At 40.1% G+C, this 20,639-nt stretch overlaps 1 protein-coding gene across 1 annotated transcript in view; it reads right to left on the minus strand.

Moving 5' to 3' along the window:
- The window catches only part of Zswim6 (zinc finger SWIM-type containing 6), a 164,152-nt gene that overhangs the window by 36,968 nt on the left and 106,545 nt on the right, over nt 1-20,639 (minus strand). Inside the window, exons 3-4 of the mRNA XM_031359948.1 lie at nt 12,210-12,358; nt 8,193-8,343 (exon numbers count right to left, since the gene is read on the minus strand). Of these exons, the coding sequence (XP_031215808.1) occupies nt 8,193-8,343; nt 12,210-12,358 (300 nt within the window). The remainder of the gene's footprint in view (nt 1-8,192; nt 8,344-12,209; nt 12,359-20,639) is intronic.

Consider the following 20,639-nt stretch of genomic DNA (forward strand, 5'->3'; position numbering starts at 1 on the left):
AGTTCAACTGGGACCTGACCGGGACATCCTCTTTTATGCTATCTTGGCTCATTGAAGCTGTGCTCCTAATCTAAGCCATTTCAAGGGACCTGTTCTGATTTCTACTTTGTGAATGCTTTTTATATTCTTCTCAAGGTCTGCTGATGCAAAAATCTGAAATTTACTAATATACTCCAGAATGAAAGGAGTCAATAGCACCATGGTCAAAATGAGACTGGCCTTCTACACTTCACAGGTTACCTGTGCAAGAGAAAGCCCTGAGAGTTACCCACATTCAGACACTCCCTCCCTTCCTGGTTGCTTTATCAGCAGGTCAAAGGAAAAGACACAGCCCCTAGCGGGGCTATCAGCTCACTCCAATAAGCTAATGAGAAAAGCAGCAGTCTCTTACTCGAGTGGTATGGTTTAAATCTGAATTTCAGAATTCCAAAGAAAGTTATTAAAATGTTATGAAATTATCAGGCAAGCCTATGGTACCATCACAAAAATTCACTTGTATAAACTATTTTGCATTCTTTCTGCCACCAAACTATATGTGAAAGTTATCTATTAAATCAAAGTAATTCTTTGTTGTATCTCATGAAAAGTGACTCCTTTTAAGAAATCACCATTGAAGATAGATGTATTTCTAATCTTAGAACTTTGTATTCCACAGAACTGTGCCTTGGAAGCCTGGTATCTAACAAAGCAAGTCACAGTGCTGTACCTGAGTGGGACCTGCCTCCTGCCTTAGCATCCCTCCTTCCCCTCTTCTAGCCCTAGGGCCCTCCTGGGCAGTAGCTGAAACCTTCCAAGGAGGGCAAGCATGGCCCATATCCTTGGATTCGCCCTCCTTGTAGACTACCACTTAATGCAATAATGGCATCAGTAATGCACCTTGCTTTGTACCAGCTCACACCAAGAGCCACCCTGGTAGCTGCTTCTGGCCTGCCTTCCCATACCCCTTCTTTCGATTTAGCCATGGCAATGCCTGATTCTCTGCAAAGCTACTGAAAATCGCAAATGGCTTAACATGGGGCCTTTCAGGCTTCAATAATCTTTGTATGCTGCTACACCAAGGGAAGAAATGCTCTGCAGTCTTTCTTATTACTTCATGCCCACCCTCACTCTGTCCCAGTGTTTCTCAACCTGTGGGCTGCAACCCCTTTGGCACAAGACTATCTCCAAAAATATTTACGTTATGATTCATAACAATAGCAAAATTAGTTATGAAATAGCAATGAGAATAGTTTAATGGTTGGGGTCACTACCTCATGGGGAGGGCTGAAGCATTAGGAAGGTTGAGAACTACTCCATCCTACACCACAACAACACTGTCTTCCATCCATAACCCAGCAGGGGCATCTTAGCTACATCACCCCTTGGTGGCTGTTTCTTGGGGAAAAGTACAGTAATAATTACTAGGAAGAGGAAGAAGTAGGGACAGAAGTTTACTAGAAATTGTTTTAAGGGGGAAAAGAGGACATCTAAAACCAACCCTAGCCAATAATGTAAGAAGAATGTGTATTACCAATGAACTGTTATAGATCTACAACATTAAACAAAGGAAAACGTCTGTTTTTGGTATAAATCATGCTATACGGTATGCATATACAGCTTTACTATAGCAAACCATATCTTAACTTTTAGCCAAACTACTACAGTCTATATTTAGAACAGGTTTATAAAACCACAAAAGTGAAATTATTCTAAACCACCTAATTTGTTATAAATGATTTAATTGTACATGCAGATAACTTAGACTACAGTATCTTTAAGAATCTCCAATTTGTTCTGTAATGAAACCAAGTGACCTTTAATGACCTCATTTAATCCCGAGAGTCTATTACTTCCTATTAATACATATTTACAGTTTTTCTCTTTCCTACATGGGATATTAAATGGGTAATTAAACCCTAGAAAACTGCAGTCAAAAGAAAGACAGTTCAGATAATTACACTTGAGGTATTTATCATAGGTTTGCTCACTGTGAAGTGCATGTTCTTTCCTTTCTCACTTCTGGTTTAAACTACAAATTACTCTGTGAAGCACAGAAAATCTCCCCTCCCCGAACCCCGCAGCAAGCGAATCCACAGGCCTGTGACCAAAGAACATGGAGTCATACAACTACAGACCCCAGGCCCTGCAGGAGGACACATGTACAGGGCTTGGTGTCCGGAAAGAGCTCTGAACTATACCACAGGAAGGAACAGTGACCAAGACAGCTCATTCCGTCCTGCCTATGAGCAGGCGGGCTCACAGAACCTACAGACTGCGTGCGATCAAGTAGTATTGCCAACCCCAGGACTGCATCAGGACCGGTATAGTCCAGGACACAGACACTGACTAAAAGGTCTTTAGCATCCCATTACCAAAATGTCACTGGACCCCAACTTTGTAAACTTGTTCTGTGCTTGTGATCAGCTTACTTACTGTTATCACTATTGCTCTCAAAAGCAGCATAAAGCTGTTATTCACCAATGTGTTTGCCTTCCCTGAGGGCCTGAAGTTCAAGTCCCTGGAAATGTGGCTGCTGATAGGCAGGGAGACTGCCTGGAGCAAGTTGAGCCAGGATGGTGGCAGTGAGGATAGGTGAACAGGTCAAGCCCCTCAGCTAAGACTCATGGCCACTTGGTCACCGCCACTTGCCTGTGCAGAGTATAAATACTTGACAGAGACATCTGACTGATAATGTTGTCTAGGCAACTCTACAGCCTTCTTACGATTGTTATTTTGTTTGTAACATTAGTATTAAATGTATATCTACATGACAGTGTTGTTTTAAGGATTAAGTAATACAATGCTGAGTGTAGTGCTTGAAAATAAGTGTGGACGACTGTGCTGCCAATAGCAGCTACACCAAAATAGAAAATGAACACCACTACCACCACCACCACGATGGTCCTCTGCTGTCTGTCTCCCTCCTCTCCTCTCTTAGGTTAAGTATCAATGAACAAAGCTAGCTTAGACATTTTACAGCTATTATTTTGAAAGTAAAAACCTTTCCCATTAAGCCTACCCTTGTCCTGGTCCACACTGCTTCTCCTTCCTGGAATATTAGTACTACTTCTCCCCCTGTAAATCCTCCCCATCAACACCTTATAAACCGCACTCATGGGTCGGTTTTTACCATCAACGGCCTCCTTGCTCATTACAACTTTTAATTTACATGTCTCCCGAGGCCTGCATGTTTGACTCCCTCCTCATTATTAGAACCATCGCTGTGGTAGAAATCTAGATACAGTGCCTCTACTCGTCAGGATATACTGCTTTGTGTCACCTGAAATAAAACTTCTGGAAAGAAGGGGAAGAAGGTGCCAGCAGCATATATAGTAGTAAAGCTGTATTCTTTTTGTCCCCAGGGGAAGACAGACCGATAGATGACAAGCAAGCCCCGATGAGGTGTTCATCACACTTGAGTTCTGCCCCAAGTTCAGCTGCATGGATGTTTCCCAAACTGTGCCGACTGTGCCGACACCCGTGTGCTGCTGTAAGGGCATTCTAGGACTGCTGTTTGCTCCACGGCCCTGACAAAGTAAGCCTGAACACAACAAGCCATTTTGGAATGCTCTCCAGCTTCTGGTGCAAAACAAAGCAGGAGACTCCTCAATCGGGTTAGCATCACCACACCTGATTTCAATATGTGTCAGAGTCTGAATTTACCACAGAAAATTAGGATGGTAGTTATTAAGACTGCTGCATTCAGAGATGTAAGATGATGTTTCCCAGTACAGAACGTTTAGACGTTTATTTCTGTCTGTGAACAAAGAGCATCCTAAATTAAGAGGATTTATTCTGAATGTGTGACTTCAAGAATAACAAGGTAGGTGCAGACGAACTGTTTTTTTTGGTGTCTGGGATGCAAAAGAGAGAACATTTGGGTCGAGGAAGCAGGTCATTTTTTTTAGTATTTTTCCATAAATATGGCTGCAATTGGTGGGTGAGTTCTCTACTGGTGACCGCAAGTTTACCCTGACTCCAAGCCTCTGCAACTACCACTTGGTCTCACTCCTGCCTCTGGGACGAGGTAGCTGTCGCCTTATCCTTCAAATGAAACTAGAATTAGAAAGAAATACTTCATTCTGCCTATTTGTACTCACAAAGAAGTGGGTCCTCGGAGGAGAAGATGTTAAAAGGCTTCCAAGGGAACTACGTGAACTATGTGAAAAAGATCAGTATGGGTTTGCTCTGCCCTTGCCGTCCCTCTTCTTCCTATTGAGAAGGCTCCATGGACCAGACAGCAAAGCTCATGGTGGTTTTCTTTCAGAGAAAGCTAACAAACGTGGGGAAAGGTATTACACAACACTTGAAAATGAAACTAAGAATTCTCCCAGTGACAAAACTGTAATTAAACTGCATTTAACTGTTTCCTCTAAATGACATCCATTTTAACTAGGTGTTAATAGACTGGTAGCCCCAATAGCTTTATGATGTGAAGTAAAATTACAGTCTTATAAAACACTGATGGAAGGAGACCCACTGAAGCCTAGGAGAGGTACACTATACCCCTCCACACCCTAAAGACTTGCACAGTGATTAAGCCCAGGGAACAGGCAGCTCTTAGGGCTAACATTAGGTGTGCTTGTCACAAGTCAGCACGGGGCTGCTCTTTCAATCCACAAGTTATTTCTAAGATCTGCTTTCCAGAGAATACACTAATAAAGCCTGCAAGAGCAGACGTATGTCTTTGATGAGTCGCCAAAGGCAGAGCCTTGATCAAACCTGCGGCCTCTCCACCATCACCGTGGGCTTTCTTTTCTGTCTTAAGATTGTACTACTTTCACCCATAGCTGCTGAGGACACAAAGTTGCTCATCTTCAGAATACTGTTGTGTGTTTTGGAAAATGAGTATCACACAGAGAGAGGAAAATTAATATTTGAGAAACTGATTCATACACAAGATGAATGCATGTGCAAATGAGGTGTAATAACAAGGTCCTAACAGAATGCATCTGTATCTATTCGATCCCACATTATGAGCATCTGGGAGAAAGTAGCAAAGATTACCTCAGACTGAATGAGTATCAGTCACAGGAAACCCTGGGAACAAGTAGCCTCTCTGGGGGCTGGAGAATGGGGGAAGAAATGGGCTACCGAAACCAACTTTGCATATTTATATGAAGAGGAAAAGTTAAAAAAAAAAAAAAATGTGTTACTTTCAACTACTTCTGAAGCATCAACAGTGTGAAACTTCATAAATCACATCTAACCAGAAAGTTACACATCTTGGGAAGGGGGCTATCTGGTCTTCTGAAAAAGATGCTGTCATCTCCTGGCTGACAACCTGATGGCTCCAAGTCCTTTGCCAAGAAGCGGAGTTACTTGGCTAGGGTGCCTGCTCACTCTTAGCCCACGGAAGCTTTCGTGCCAGGAAATCTTTTTTTTTTTTCCTTTCCTGGTGCATTGGCCACTGCCAGACATGGACCCATCGAATCCACTGGTGCTAAGGAGTTAAGCATCTGAGATTTAATTTAACAGTTTCGGCTTTATTAAGCTGTCACGGAGGGAACGGCCCCACGGTGATAGCAGGAGCTACTCCAATTACGGCTTGGTTTAGGGTTGACAAGTGTAATGATTCATCCGTGGCACATGAGAAGCAATAAAAGGTTGTTTTGCATTACAGCTTTAAAAATGTGGGCACTTTTTCCATTTAATTTGTCACTTAGCTTTTGCTAAGAGGACATTTAAATTGCAGTAAAAGGCAAATGGGGCTTTTAGTTTAAATGTAATCCCCATATTTAAATGATCTGTAATGGTGCAATGTTGGAGTGGGAACACTATTGTCTCACAGTGGGTCCTGATGGTGACATGTGACATTTGTATTCAGGTCCTGTATTATCCATGTGGCTAAAGGGCTTCCAATTTCATTTCACAGCCAGAAGCCTGCAGAAAACACCAATTAACTTGCAGATCCCATTTGCCGACAAAACTCAGCCTCTCCTCAGTGTCTGGCATGTGGCAGTGCTCAGCATTTAATTCCAAAGCAGAGCCTTGAAGCAATGTGAGCCCTGGGTAGGGCCACAAAGTCAAATTCCCCCATTTTATTAAGAAGCAAAAGCCTTTCCTTTTGTATGGAACTTTAAGTTAGTTTTTTGGTGAACGGATACTAGGACGTATCTGTAGGATAGTAAGATGTCACTATTATGACTTCTGTGGGGGATTCCTCACAAACTTTAGATCCCACTACAATGGCCTGTGACCTCTCCTTGGCTTCTGAGTACACAGGCGGAGTACACTAGTCTAGCAATGATTTCAGGGAGGGGTTTAGGAGAGGGAGGAGGTGAGGGAGCGAGTGTGTGTGTAGTGTTCTTGATCCTTGTCTGCAATCAAGCGTCTTGAGTAAAGCCTGAGTCTCTATAAAGCAGTCCTGTCCTGGGAATAGGTATCAGCTGCCAAAAACATTCACCCAATAAGAATCCCTACTGCTGATTGATGGTCTCGGCATACAGTTTCCAAAACCAACCTGGAAAGGTGAGGTGTGACTACAGAGTAAATGTGAATAATGCAAAACTTCACTCTACATTATCATTTGTATTCTTTTTTCTTTTTTCTTGGCACTTTGAAAATACTCAAGTGGTACTTGTTTTCCCAACCAGTTATTTATGCTTTCATAGTTCTGAGCACCACAGCTTAAAATTTTATACACTTCATAGTAATCCAGTATTTTTCCCTACATGATCCCCTTCATTACTGGTTTTCAATGCTAGTCCTTTTTAACCTTTATGAACCAACTAGTGAATTCATCATGCACTATAGAGTCACAAGCTAAAAAGGCTTGATTTGGAAAGCTAAATCATTCACTTTTTTCTGTATAAAATGTTTACTTAAACCATGTATTACCTTCTCTTCTTCAATTCCACACTGTGCCTCAAATCTCAAGGCAACACATGGAAGCTATTTACTGTGCTTACAGATCAAATTTAAATTTGACTGGGGGCAGGGGGAGCTACTATCAGATTTTCAGGGGACCAAGTAAAGTACTGGACACAACAAACTATGTTTAAGAAACACTGGAGAAAAACATTCACAAATACACTTTAATATTTGGCAAGTAGCAGACAGACTTGTATAGATACAAACCAACCAGAGTTTCTACCAAGAGTCACATTCCTGAAGAAGCGGGAAAGAAACCCCCGACGTCAGCTTTTTCCGAGCTTGCCATACAATCCTAAAGACTCCACGTCATCAAGTTCTAGAATCTCCCTGAGGTTCAGTTTCCGTCTCCAAATAGTTGCTCTCAAAAGTGCCTTCCATTATGATCAGACAGAACCTTCACAGACAACTGTTCCTCTTGAGCTATCTAGGCCTGGGACCAAAATGAATCAAGTAGTGGCTCAACACTTGTCATCAGAAGTGTCAGCAACTCTACATGTGCAGCAAGCATTCTTCTCTCGTGAAACTAATATGTCATTTTTTAAATTTCTATAGCAATGAGCATTGGGCAAGGAGACTCACACCCAGTATTTTTATACTTAACACAAGACAAGGTCTCATTTTTTCAACTACCTGCTATATTTACATCTTTAATGACCATAGATTTTAGACAATAAGTTTTAGAGTTTGCCCTATCTTTTCCACTCTCAAAAACAATGGTTGGGGGGCTGGAGAGATGGCTCAGTGGTTAAGAGCACTGACTGTTCTTCCAGAGGTCCTGATTTCTAATCCCAGCAACTACATGGTGGCTCACAACCATCTGTAATGACATCTGATGCCCTCTTCTGTTGTGTCTGAATACAGCTACAATGTGTATGTGTGTGTGTGTGTGTGTGTGTGTGTATGTATGTGTATATATATATATAAAATAAATCTTTAAAAAAAAAAAACAATGGTTGACCTAGGTCTCTATATCAGTTGGGGAAGAAAGTGAGTTATCCAAATCACTTTTGAGAATTTCAATGAAGGAAAAAAAGGAAGGCAGACTTGAAAATTGAGATTAAATAGTCACTGACCAATCCTACAATGGAAACCATTGATTGTAAACATATGGTTTACAATACCTAATGGGAGATTCCTGTGCTCACTTTATTCAACTCCCTAATCCTGCCACAGCTGCTTGCTTCAAACAGCAACCTGAGCTTCCCCACTCATCTGCCCAAAGCACCCTGGTACAGGCTAGCAGCTCTCTCCAGGATCCCCCGGACCGTGTTCTTAAATATCCAACTGCGGTCTTATCTACACACAGCTCAATGCAATTTGACAGGAAACTCATTTACCAAGCTCATCCCAGAGCTGCCTATACTTGTCCGTCATTGCAGTGCCTTGCTGCCTCCAAAGTGACAGGCGAGGGTCAGCCATGAACTGCTCTGTGATTAAAGTCAACATACGGGCCCCATTGGAGTCTCTCATCTTCAACATCTCCCGCACCTAGTGGGGGAAAACAAACAAAAAATATCAAAATTTGTAAGCAAATAAATAACAACACAAGAGACAAACAACTTATTTCTACTTCTATGGTCTGTGTTTGTGTATGTCTGTGAGAGAGATGATTTCACACTAGTCCTCTTAGACACACAAAAGTATGAAAAGCAATTCTGCATCCTAAACTGCACTGTAATGATAAAAGGTACCACCAATTACTATAAGGTGTGCTTTAGAAGCCACATACAATAATGATGTTTCCTCAACTTTTCAATTTCAAATGTTTTAACAATTAAGCCGTGCTTCACATGAAGGGTAAAAGTGCAGAGTGAGTGTTTGTGTGTGTGTGTGCACGCGTGTGCATATGTACAGTCTTATGATAGGGTCTTTCTATACAGTTCAATCTGACCTCTAACTCATGATCCTCTTGCATCAGCCTCTTGAACTGCTGAGATTACAGGCATGTACCATAGAACCTGGCTTCTGCCTTCAGTTTTTAAGGTTTCCCTCAAAGCATGCCTTTTATCTAAACCAAACCTAGCTTGTGGTCAGACTGTACTTAACGAAATAGATGACTAGCTAATTCATGCTTCAATAGAGCACAGAAGTACACAGAAAAGGGTATCTGAACCTGACAAATTCATGAAGAGTGGTGTTAGCATGATGTTGATGCTTCATGGGGGTGTGATGGCACACACACTTGCTGGACCACAGAAACAGCATAAGGACACACACCATAAACAAGCACACTCAAAATCAGAGTTCCATGTGCTTCCGACTCTCCTATTGACTATGCTTACCACCAGAGTAGCAGAACCCAAGGTACTCCACTGTGGCTTGGGACTTCTGTAAATTGATCTGATAATGTAAGAGTTTTCTTGAGACATAATTAACATATCACACAATTCATCAATTTTAAACCGGGAACTCAAGGTTTTTTATTATATTTGCAAAATTGTACTAGAAGTTTACTTTCTCAGATATATTAATAATTTGGGCCTATTCTTTCTTGCTGAATTATTTCATATGAGAGCACCAGCATACAGTCATCTGTGGGTTCCAGAATTTTATGGAAACACTAAAATCTGCAGTTGCCCAATTTCTAATATTTCTACATGAACTTTAAATCATCTTTACATTAACTTATGACACAACATAAAACAATACTGTGTTAACACATGATAGTACTCGGGGCACCCAAGGGTGAGAAGAAGGAAAAATCTGGACAGGTTCAATGGAAATGATCCTTATGTTCAGCCTATGAATGGTTTGATCTGTCAGTACAGAACCTGTAGACACTCACTCACTTGCAATGAGAAGAGGAACTGGACAGAACTTGGGGTTTTAAGAATGCTCATTCTGTGTAAATGCTCCACAATGCACCAAAACAAAACCAGTCTCTGACTTAATAACTGAAGATGGACTGTCAAAGCTAAAACTGTGAACCACTCCTTTCTCTGTGCTATACCTACCAAATAAAATAAAAAACCACCAAGATTACTCTCTCTAGAAGAAACCATAAATGAGCACATACAAACTGGAAGTGTATGACTCTTAGCTTAGCTTGTATTTAGCAAGTGAGAGCCCTAACAACACCAGTCGTCCCTATGGTAAATCGGGGTTCTATAGGTGGGAAGGGGAATTCTTTGTTCAGGATTTGACATAAAAGGCAAGGCAAGGAAAAAAAAAAATGGCTCATCTGTAATATAGCAGCCCATACAGACCATAGGTCCTCCACCTCAGGCTTGGACCAGCTTAAGTACTGACCTCCCTGAGCTCCTTGGGCATCTTGTAAAGCACTTGTAAGAAGCCCTGCTTCTCTGAACCCAAAGGCTATCCTAAAAGTTTACTCCTAGGATGGAAGAAGCCAAAAATCACAAATAGGTGATGCCTTGGAGAGAAGGGAGTTGTCATTTCCTGGACACTGCTTGAGTGTGACATATGTTTATGTTTACCACCCAATTTCCAAATGATGTATAGACTAGACCAGATCAGAACCCTCATTTCATGAATTCTAAAATCAAGCCCCAGAGAACCTAAGCAACTGGCCAATGACAAAAATAACAGCTGGGATCAGAGTCCACATTTGCCTTAGGGTTAAAGACACTATACACATACATCTATACAGCTCCGAAGTTAGCTGCTTCGGTTACTTCACATGGATATGTAACACATAGGGACAAAAGTGACAACTGCAGACTGGCCTAAAATATATATTCTACCTTGTTTTCACTTGGCCACAAAGCGCTTTGCAGACATGAATACACATGAAGTGCTTCTTCTGGTTGCAAATCTAATGGATTTGATTTATTTCTTATACTGACACATTTCTAAGCTAGCAGGCAGCAACAGTAATGAAATAAATGCATACAAACCCAAACTGTAGAGTAATCAACTCAAGTACATCTAACATTTACAGCCAAGATATTTTTAAAATATTAACTCTAAAGAATAACCAATTTGAAGTACCTGTGTACCAAGAAATAATTAAATTATGTGTGAAAACTCTATGCATTTTAAAGGCGTTACAGTATGGACAAACTTTTGTAAACCTGATAATCTATATATAGCCTATAAGATAAATCTTGTTAATGGAATACATTAGTCTCTGGCCATATTTAATAACAGAATTCATGTTAATCTTTCTGAATTGAAAATGAATGAACACAAACCATAAAGGCACAACTTTCAATTTCTGTGAATACTAGAGAAGCTGTTTAACGAAAGGATCAACTAATAAAATTAACTGTTCCCCTAAAAAGAATTTTAGTACATTATCTACAACAATGACTATATCCTCAAGGGAAATATAATGGTTTAGCATTGGTTCTCTGTGTGTGTTTGGGGTGAGGAGGCATATGTATGTGTCCATGTATAGGTTATCACGCCTATGTGTGCTCACAGAGTGCAGGCCAGAGGTCAGAGGTCAGAGGTTGATATAGGGTTCCTATCACTTTCTTTTCTTTTTGGCAAAGTCTAAAACTGAACCTGGAAGTCTATAACCACCCACCCACTGTCTGGGCTGTTAGACTCTGCTCCCTAAGGCTGAGAATACAAGCATGCCACCACACCCAGCTTTTATGTGGGCTCTGGGGTTCTCATGCTCATTCAGGAAGCTCTTAACTCACCAAGCCATCTTGCTAGGCCTAGAATTATTTTTAAAAAGCATTTTATCCAGAAATAATTTTATGGTAGCAAATGTTCTGCAATGCTTCTGAACGCAGAGAACTTGTGTTAAAGATACCAGGCATTTCTTAGGCTATTTGTTTTCAGTAGTCGAAATAAACTTAACACCATTCTTTAACACTATTATCAAAATAACGGAAAGAGATATGCTACTATTAGTTTTCTAGATGAGAAATTTATCAGTTATAGACCTCACCTCAAAGCTTTATAGATAACAAATTTCTGAAGCTTTTAGTTTATACACTTAGTGAATCTAGAACTCTGAAGTCTATGAAACTAATTTACAGATTGAAACTAACATTAAGTATCACTAAAATTATTAAGCTGCATGTGCAGAAGAATTGTTATGTTTATGGTTATGCTCCATATGGGAAAACTAACTAGAAAAAAAAAAAACACTTGAAAGGATGTCAAGTAACATTAAAATGATTTACATTGTTTTTGATACTGAAAGAAATTTTCCCTTTAAACTGTAACACATTAGCATGACTTTATAGTAACTAAGAGAGACAAAAATGGCCCCCTATGCTGAAAGTCAATTCAACAAGTTAAAGCTTGCATTGTAACACACATTTCTCACTGATTAATTAGCTTAAAATCTCCATCCCAGTCCATACAGGATCACACATACAGTTATCATATATGCTCCTATACTTGGAATACATGTTCAAAACAGACAACCATACCTTTGCGAAGAGCAAGTTAAGCTGCTTCCCTGATCCATGGTACCCTCCCTGGGAGAGGAACAGTTTAACTTGTTCTTGCACCTGCTCTTCGTCTAAGTGCCAGCAGTTCTCATCGTCAATGCTAGCACCCGCCGTAGGATCAGGAGCACCTGGAAAGCGAAGGGAGCACACACTGGATTAAGAGTGTACGCAGAGATCTTGAGAAAACCTTTGGAAATAAGTCAGACTCTGTTTTTGCCTAGACACTCAAGTTTATCTTAGCTTCAATTATACATACCAATTTATGACTGAAATAAATACAAATCGCTTTGGATTTCCAAGACTTTCCTTTTTTCTGTGCTCAGTTAAGTGCAGATTACTGTCGAACTCAAGTATGTCCATGTTGTAGGAGCAGAGCCTCTTTTGTTTTTTAAAGAGAAGTCTACAAGTTTTCTAAACAGTTAAAGAGCCACAGAAATGTCTTACTGCAAATGCATGATGGAGGAAGATCTATGGAGGACATACTAGAAAAATATTTTCCAAAGACATCTAGAAATCTGGAACAAGTCACCTCGCACAGCCCTTCACCCTTTCCTATAACTCAAGGAGCCTCACTCAAGGAGCCTCACCATCATCTGCTACTGTAGAAGCAACATGCTGACGCAAGTCTTTACTTGCAGAAAACAAAGATTAAAAAGGGAAATCAAGACACAAGGGAACAGGCACTGCAGCTGTTGCACTAACTCAGGTTGTAGTATTACCTTGCCAAACTGCATAAATATTTTATTGCTGAAGTACACACAAAAGATAACAGCTATGTAAGAAACCCAGGGAGTGAAGGCTCCCAGAGAAATTTATAAGTTACCCAGATACTTAGGGAAAAAAATTTAAGCTTCCTTATTTGTTAAGAAAATAAAAACAATGGCATTTTAAGGTCTAAGATCTACAAGAAATAAGACTTTAAATATGAAAATATTTCACTCCTGATGTCTCATATCCTTTATGAGCCTTTAGACCGTTAATAGATATGATTCTATGTCATTTGTCATTTAATGATTGAATATGAAAGTAAGTGACCAGTGAGACAATCACTGTGTCTCCTTAGGAACTGGTCTGCATGACCACAGGAGAAGGGTACAGTGGGGTAAGAGCCACCCTAAACAGTGACACTTATTCAGTCAGTCAGTTGGTATACCCATAGCTGTCAACTCTGCCGACCTACCTCTGGCAAGGAATGGAGATAGAATGGTATTCCAAAACATACAGAATTCCCGTTCTTAACTAATTTAAAGCCTATTTAACTTGTAACTACAAAAATAAATACAGTTTATACTATGGTTATGCATTTATGTGCTTATATGATCACAAGTATATATTAAACTGAAAAGTCTGACTGGAAAGAAACACCCTTAGCATAAATGAAATGGTGTGATTATTTGCTATTTTGTTTCATTTGTGGTGTGTGGTGTGTGTGTGTGTGGGGGGGGTGTTTTGTTTTGCTTTGTTTTATTGAGACATGGTTTCTCTGTGTAGTCCTGGCTGTCCTGGAACTTGATCTGTCCTGTTTCATTTTTTTTAAATGACATGTCATAATCCTTTATATTAATTAATCCTATACCATACTATAGTTGAATTGAACATACTATTAGGAAAGCATGGTTTTGAGTAAGAGAAAAATCAGTGAAATAATAATAAATACAATTGTATGTATATGCATAGTACTGAATGGTGACAGCTCTTTAAAGATAAGTCAGAGTTCAGAAGACTTACAAGAACTTCGAGTTGGCCGCGGACTGCTAGAATACAGTACCTTGAGGAAATGGCAAGGAGCTAACTGATCTGCCTTAAGAAGATTAGAAGCTAATTAGAAGTCATCAATAGGCAGGGAAGAGAGAGATGGGTCACATGAGGGACTAAAAAAAGAACTTAGGCAGAGGCCTTAGGCAGAAAGAAGCATGGTATATGGGAGGAATAGAAGTTCTTCCAACCTGAGAGCAGAGCCCAGGGCGGGGCAGCACAAGACAGTCCTTGAAGAGAGAAAGGCTCTGAGGCTGTGCAGCTGAGCAGCTCAGGTTCACTTCCCTAGGGATGATGGGTGGGAACTCATGAGGGTGCTACCTCAAGTAGAAGAATGGAATACTCTTCATCCTGATATGCATCAATCAAAACATTCTATCATGAAATATTAATTAGGTAGCCATGAAAGTGAATGGGGATAGTCTCCATGCACTACCATGGAAATACATTTAAAAATATTGTTGAATGAAAATAACAAGAAGAAAAAGTACACATAAGCATCCTAAGTTTATGTTGACAACAAGGCTTTTTAAAAAGACCATGCCTTATCATCTCCTTACACAAACTGTATGGAAAGGTAATACAGATGCAGGAAGACTTGGTGAAGATGTGAGCATGGGCAGGAGGTAAGATTGTGGCACGTGAGGAGCACTGGTTTCTAGATTAAACTACTATACAGACTACAGGGCAATTCACTGACATAGAGAATGCTCAGACTTGGGAGTTCAATTTTAAATATAGTGAGTCTGGAATGCAGAATAACTTCGAGACAGGACAAGAGAGCAGAGGGTATTCATCAGGAAGGAGGGCATGCTATGGGAGATAGAACAGGTTTAGAAAGGTAGCCAGGATAGAGCCCAGTGAAGCCAACCCCATGTAGAGGAAAGGCAGCGAGTGCAGTGGGAATGGGTGGCCTCTTTTGGAGAGCTGGGAGATTTTGCCGGAAGAGGAAAATGTTGTTCTAATTAGGGACTGGGCAATTAGGCTACTGGCCCAGCTGTGTAAGAGTGAGGATTTTTGTCTGTCCCTATTGCCTAAATGATTAGGAGTCAAACACTTACAGAAGTATCAAAAAGTGGACCCCCCCCCAAAGTAACCTTTCTCTCTAAGGACTCTTTTTGAAAGGCTAAAGACTAGCTAAGATATCAGAGTATCTCAGAGGGATTCAGAGTCCTTAATCTATCCATCTATCCATTTTTTTTTATTATTGGGACCTTCTCATATACCCTCTGTGGAAAGACAATTATAGATTCTTTATGGAAATATATCAGCAGACACTCTACAAATAACAGGGTCTCAAGTTTGAAGTTCTCTCCAATATCTTACTGAAACCTGCCCTGGAAATCTCAGAGGCAGCTCCTATCAGCTACTTATCATTCCTTTCTACTCTTCCTTTGGATGATTTGGACTAACATCCACCATCTACTCTCAGAATGGCTGCCTGTCTTTTGTGTATTTTCTTGTGGGTGTGTTCCGTTGGAACTCTCGCCTCAACGCAGAGTTCTCATTTACACTGGGCGTACTTGACAAGAAGTTAGCTGTGCTGTGCCTCAAGTAAGGGCCCTCAGTTGCAGAGTCCTGAACTCTATGAGGAAAATGCAGGATTCAGTAATCCAAGTATTTTAAGTAGGTATGAATTTGAATTGGAGGTTACAAAGTTATTTTCTAAGGCCTGAACTGGCAAAGTGACTTACACTAAGAGACCCTCTAAAAATTGCAGACTATACTCAATTCTTAATTATCTGAAGCAAAGAGTAACAAATGATACTATAATCTGGGAATTATTATTGACTTGAATTAAATAATGATCAATGATTTCTCCCCCCACTTAAAAGTAACAGCTTTAAAATAGATTACATTTTAAAACTTTAAGGAATCATTTATACACACACATACACACATGGGGGAGGAGGGAAGGAAAGAGAGGGAGACAGACAGATAGAGACACACAGACAGATTCTGGTTACTGCCCAATTGGAGAAATAACTTACACTTGGTTTGCCTTTGAGTATCTGTGGTGTTTTGGCATTCTACCGGAATTAGCCTACTTTGTAAGAGTACTATGGGGAGGAGGATATGAATTCCAGAATAAGTAAGGTTCTAAGCCTGCATTAGAATCCCAGTTCAAGGAACAGTCTAGAAAGAATATGTATCCTCTGGCAAGTTACTTGTGCTTCTCAGGCTTCCATCTTGATGCAATGTTCTACATTACTGGAGTGAAAACACCAACTAGGCAATAAAAATTAGAAGTCCGCTGATACACTGTAGAAAATTTGGTTACTTAGTTATAAGAATAAAAGCAAAGATAACTAACAGGTAAAAGATTTTATTTTATATACTTTATATATAAAAGTATGCATCACATACATTATAGACCAAAAGATTAACTATCTTATTAATTACTACAACTTTATCCTCAACGTGTAAATGCATATATTAAGCTTTAATGCTAGAATGAGGATACAATTCTGTGGTAAACTGTCTGCCCACCATATATAAGACCACAGGTTCCATCTTCAGCACGGTTTATTAGCTAGCCTGTTCAATAACAAATAAATATTTAAAAATAAACTTTAGATCTGGGGTTTAACTATCTGAATCCCAATACATCTTGATTGTATAGTTAGCATTTTATAAAAATGTTAAGAGCTGCAGAATCTATTTTTACTTATTAATGGTCATCTATAATCAGAGACAACCCTCTAAGCATTTGAAAAAAATGCAAAGAAAAACATAGTTCATTTATTTATATATTTACTATTAAAGATCCTGAATTAGGCAGGAACCAGAATCACTACATTCAAACACTAAATTCTTTAAAAGCTATAGTGGTTTTTGTTCTTACTCATAAGTGCTATAATATTTGCAGTGTATAATCAAACATGGTGAGTATTTTATTACTAAATTTCAATTCTTCAGTTTCAAGCCTTTGGGGAAAGGAAAACTATCCATGGGGTGAGAGTTGGGGGTAGAGGGGTGGGGTTAGCAGTGAAACAGTTACTTGCCTCCGGACAGATGTGTGTGAGTCTGACTCACCCTTCCACCTTGGTACTGTGACAGCAGAGGAGGAAGCAGAGGAGAATCTGTGGACATGAAGAGCCTCTCTGTCTAGTCCAAGTCTACTACTTAACTTGGTTCCCGCAATTAAAACCTGTGAAAATTCCTAGGACATACTGGAGGCCTTGGCTCCACTTCAGACTACTCAAGCAGATTTTTCTCCTTCAAGTAGGAAAGAACAAGGATTCTGCCATTAGAGAGAATGCTAAGTGTCTTGGCATGTCGTGGATCTTAATAATAGAGGAAAGTACTCAGGATCCCAAGGTACCACTCAGGCACCTCTCCCCGTTTTGAAGGAAGAGCATCTTAAGATGTGTGTTGAAACAACCATCTCACACTGCAGATGCCATCTCTTCTCAGCATTAGACAGCACGACTCACCGTTTGCATTATAAACTGAGCCATGAAGATAGTCGTTGTGGGCATCTGCTGTATTCTGAGTTCTAATGTGGGATGAGAAGGTAACTCTGTCTCTTCTCTGACTCTACTGTGACTAACTGCTTCCAGGAAACTGTCTTTCCAGGCATTCATTTTTTCTACATTTACTTAGTGTGGTGCACATGCAAGTCAGTGAGCACTGGGACTTGAACTCAGGTCCTCAGACTTGGTGGCATGTGCCTCATCCATCAAGCCTTCTCACTGACCCCCAGGGAATGCTTTTAGCCATTTATACTTAGAAGTAATGTTCCCCTTTGTCTAAATTATCAAATTTCCTCTACTTGGGCAGAAGGCAGACAGCAAACATCTACACCGCAAAGGGGATTAGTCTCTTGGGGACCTATGGTAAGAGTGCTATCATACCATTTTAGTGCCTACTGTTCATGCTAGAAAACATTAAGTCAATGGGTATGGCCTGTCTTACAAACTGAGGGAAAACCATGACATCAGCCATTAGCTCGGAGGAGGAAAGGGCAAAACAGCAAAGTCTTAGTGTCGTAAGACTCCAAGAAAAGTCTTTCTTTAGAGCAGAAAGAAAACTAGAACTCTGTTTAAAAATACGATGATGTGTACTGAAGAGACATGTTCTTTAGAAAAGATTTAAATTGCATTCTTAATTCTCATTTTAAGATGGTGTCTGATTAACGCTTTTATTTCAGTTTACTATTCTGTTGTAGTTCAAACAACAAGACCCTCCCTCAGCTCCTCCACAGCTATTCCAGGCAGTCTACTACTGGCACGGGATGTGGTGGCTTCTCCAGAAGCTGTAGAGATAACAACCTGGTTGCTTAGCTGTGGGGGCTGAGGAAGGCCCGAGGGTGTGCCCACTGATGTTCTAACCAATTACCTTTCTTTAGCTAGAGGGCAAGAAAGTAAATGAGTGGTGTGTGCCAATGGAAATGTCTCGGCCTCAGACAGAGCTGTCAGTTTCCAGTCCTTCCTCCACCAGTTCCCTCTCTTCTGACCATCCCTCATCTCTTAATATCATTTAATTTACTTCAGTCTTTGGGAGTTTATTCATGTATCTTTTATGGGTAAAAAGCAATAAAGCATGTGTATGTTTTCCAACACTCATTAAAAATGCAGCATACAAACAGCATAAAAAAACTGCAACAGCTAAGTCATTTTCCATTATTTCTCTGATAAAATGTCCGAACAATTACTTGGTACACAAATATAAATATTTATGCCAAGTTCTCGGAAGGTTTTCTTTTTAAATCAAAAGCCTCAGCCTTTATTAGAAGGGGCTATTTCATACTTGAAAGCTCTAGCCATAGTCTGCTCTGCTTATTTTAAATGATGCTTTAAAACACTGGTTTGTGACCTGGCTATGGTGGCACACACCTGTAGTCCCAGGAGGCAACTCAGGAGGCAGGACACTGTTTCCAGAAAAAGAAGAAGAAGAAGAAAAAAAAGCAACAAAATCAAAACCAAACCAAAACAAAACAAAAACCAAATAAGCAAAATAATAGACAAAACAAAGAGTCTGCAAATATTTTCCTTCATTATTTACTACTGACTCTACAGCCTATAGATGCAGCTCAACTAACACATCGCAGTGATGGTGACAGCAGGGTCTAGTGTGGTTTACCCTTTGAACTTCATTTTATAAAATAGGTAACGAGGCTCGGAGTAGCCAGGCTTCCAAGCCTGACTCATTAAATACTGAACAGGCTACAGAGGGAGCTATAAGAAACCCACTGTGGGCAATGAGAACAACCAGCTCACCTAGCTAACACACAGATTTGAGGATCAACTAAAGGAGAAAGAACAAAGGAGACTAGTCATGGCTAGTGGTTTCTCTGTAGATGCAGGCTCAGGGTGTCAGAGATGCTGCAGGAAAGAGGGCAGACACACGTGGATGAAAAGGGACGTGATGATAAAGGCTACTGAGCGCAAATACTCAGTAGTTATCACCGTCACTGGGATGTGTTAGTTGAGCTGCCTGCATCCAGAAGCTGTAGAGTGCGGATCTCTGTATTACACCCTAAAACATTCCTCATGGACAAGAGATTTTGTAATTCCTCCAAATTAAGAGACTTTCCATTTCAAGACTACTTCTTTTGCTAAAGCAAAATGCTGAGGCATTCCTGTGTGAAGGAAAGATACACTATAATCTACATATATGGGTCTGTGGATGTCCAGATCTACATATAGACAGCTGTGGATTGGAGTCCACCAAAATTTGGGGTAAAATATCACTTTTAGAGGGAGATTTGGTAGTAATTATAGAATCCAAAATGCACATACCATTTATTCTGGCATTTATCCTACTGGAACTCTATTGCTTAAAAAAAAAAAGTAAAAGTTAAAAAAAAATAGTAAAATTAAAAAAAACCTCAAAACCTCACATACCAAGTAATGGTCCCAACAGCAACACTTATAGATAGGAAAAGCTGGACAGTACCTCTTATATGCCACTGATGGGGTTAATACTTAACTCTATCCATACAAGGGACAACTGCATAACTTATAATACTAAAACTAAAGCAAGTTAGCTATACCTATTTAGTTTCCTATTTAGGAAACTTCAAGGTCTATGTGCAGATGTGTGTATGTGTGTATGTTCACGAAGGAAAAATTATCTTATAGGGTATAGATAATGTTGTCTTCACGGGGTGCTACAGTGGGATACTGGAGTTGGGAGCAGGGAGCCAATGAGGACTTATCTTTTTTCTTCAGATACTTCTAAAACCCATTCTTCTGACTCTTCAATAGGTTTCACACTACTACTTTTTTGAGGTAGTGTAGTTACAGAGACTTTCTCTAGTGCAGTGTATTGATTAATTGTGTTGACCACCAGTAGATCATACATGGACTGTGCCAACTGTCAACATTAGAGTGCTCTACAATAAAAACAGGTTAGTAATAATCAAAGACCTCCCTAGGATACTTCCAAAGGGTGTTTGCTAAAGCAAGTCCAATTACAGTGAAAGTGACCACCCACAGGGAGATAAAGGGAAGAGAAACTCCACATGCGGTCCTGCATCAGCTGACACCTCAACTGTCACTCACCAGTGGATTTCAAACATGTTTACATGTTCTTATGGAGTAAATCACCAATTTCCTACTAAGAATAAGATAGAATTTAAAGGGGATGGCTTTAAAACTATGAGGGGGTGCTTACTATGTGTTGTGTTCAGACATGCTCCCAACATTT

Source organism: Mastomys coucha, unplaced genomic scaffold (genome assembly GCF_008632895.1).
Source record: "Mastomys coucha isolate ucsf_1 unplaced genomic scaffold, UCSF_Mcou_1 pScaffold8, whole genome shotgun sequence".
NCBI lineage: Eukaryota > Metazoa > Chordata > Mammalia > Rodentia > Muridae > Mastomys > Mastomys coucha.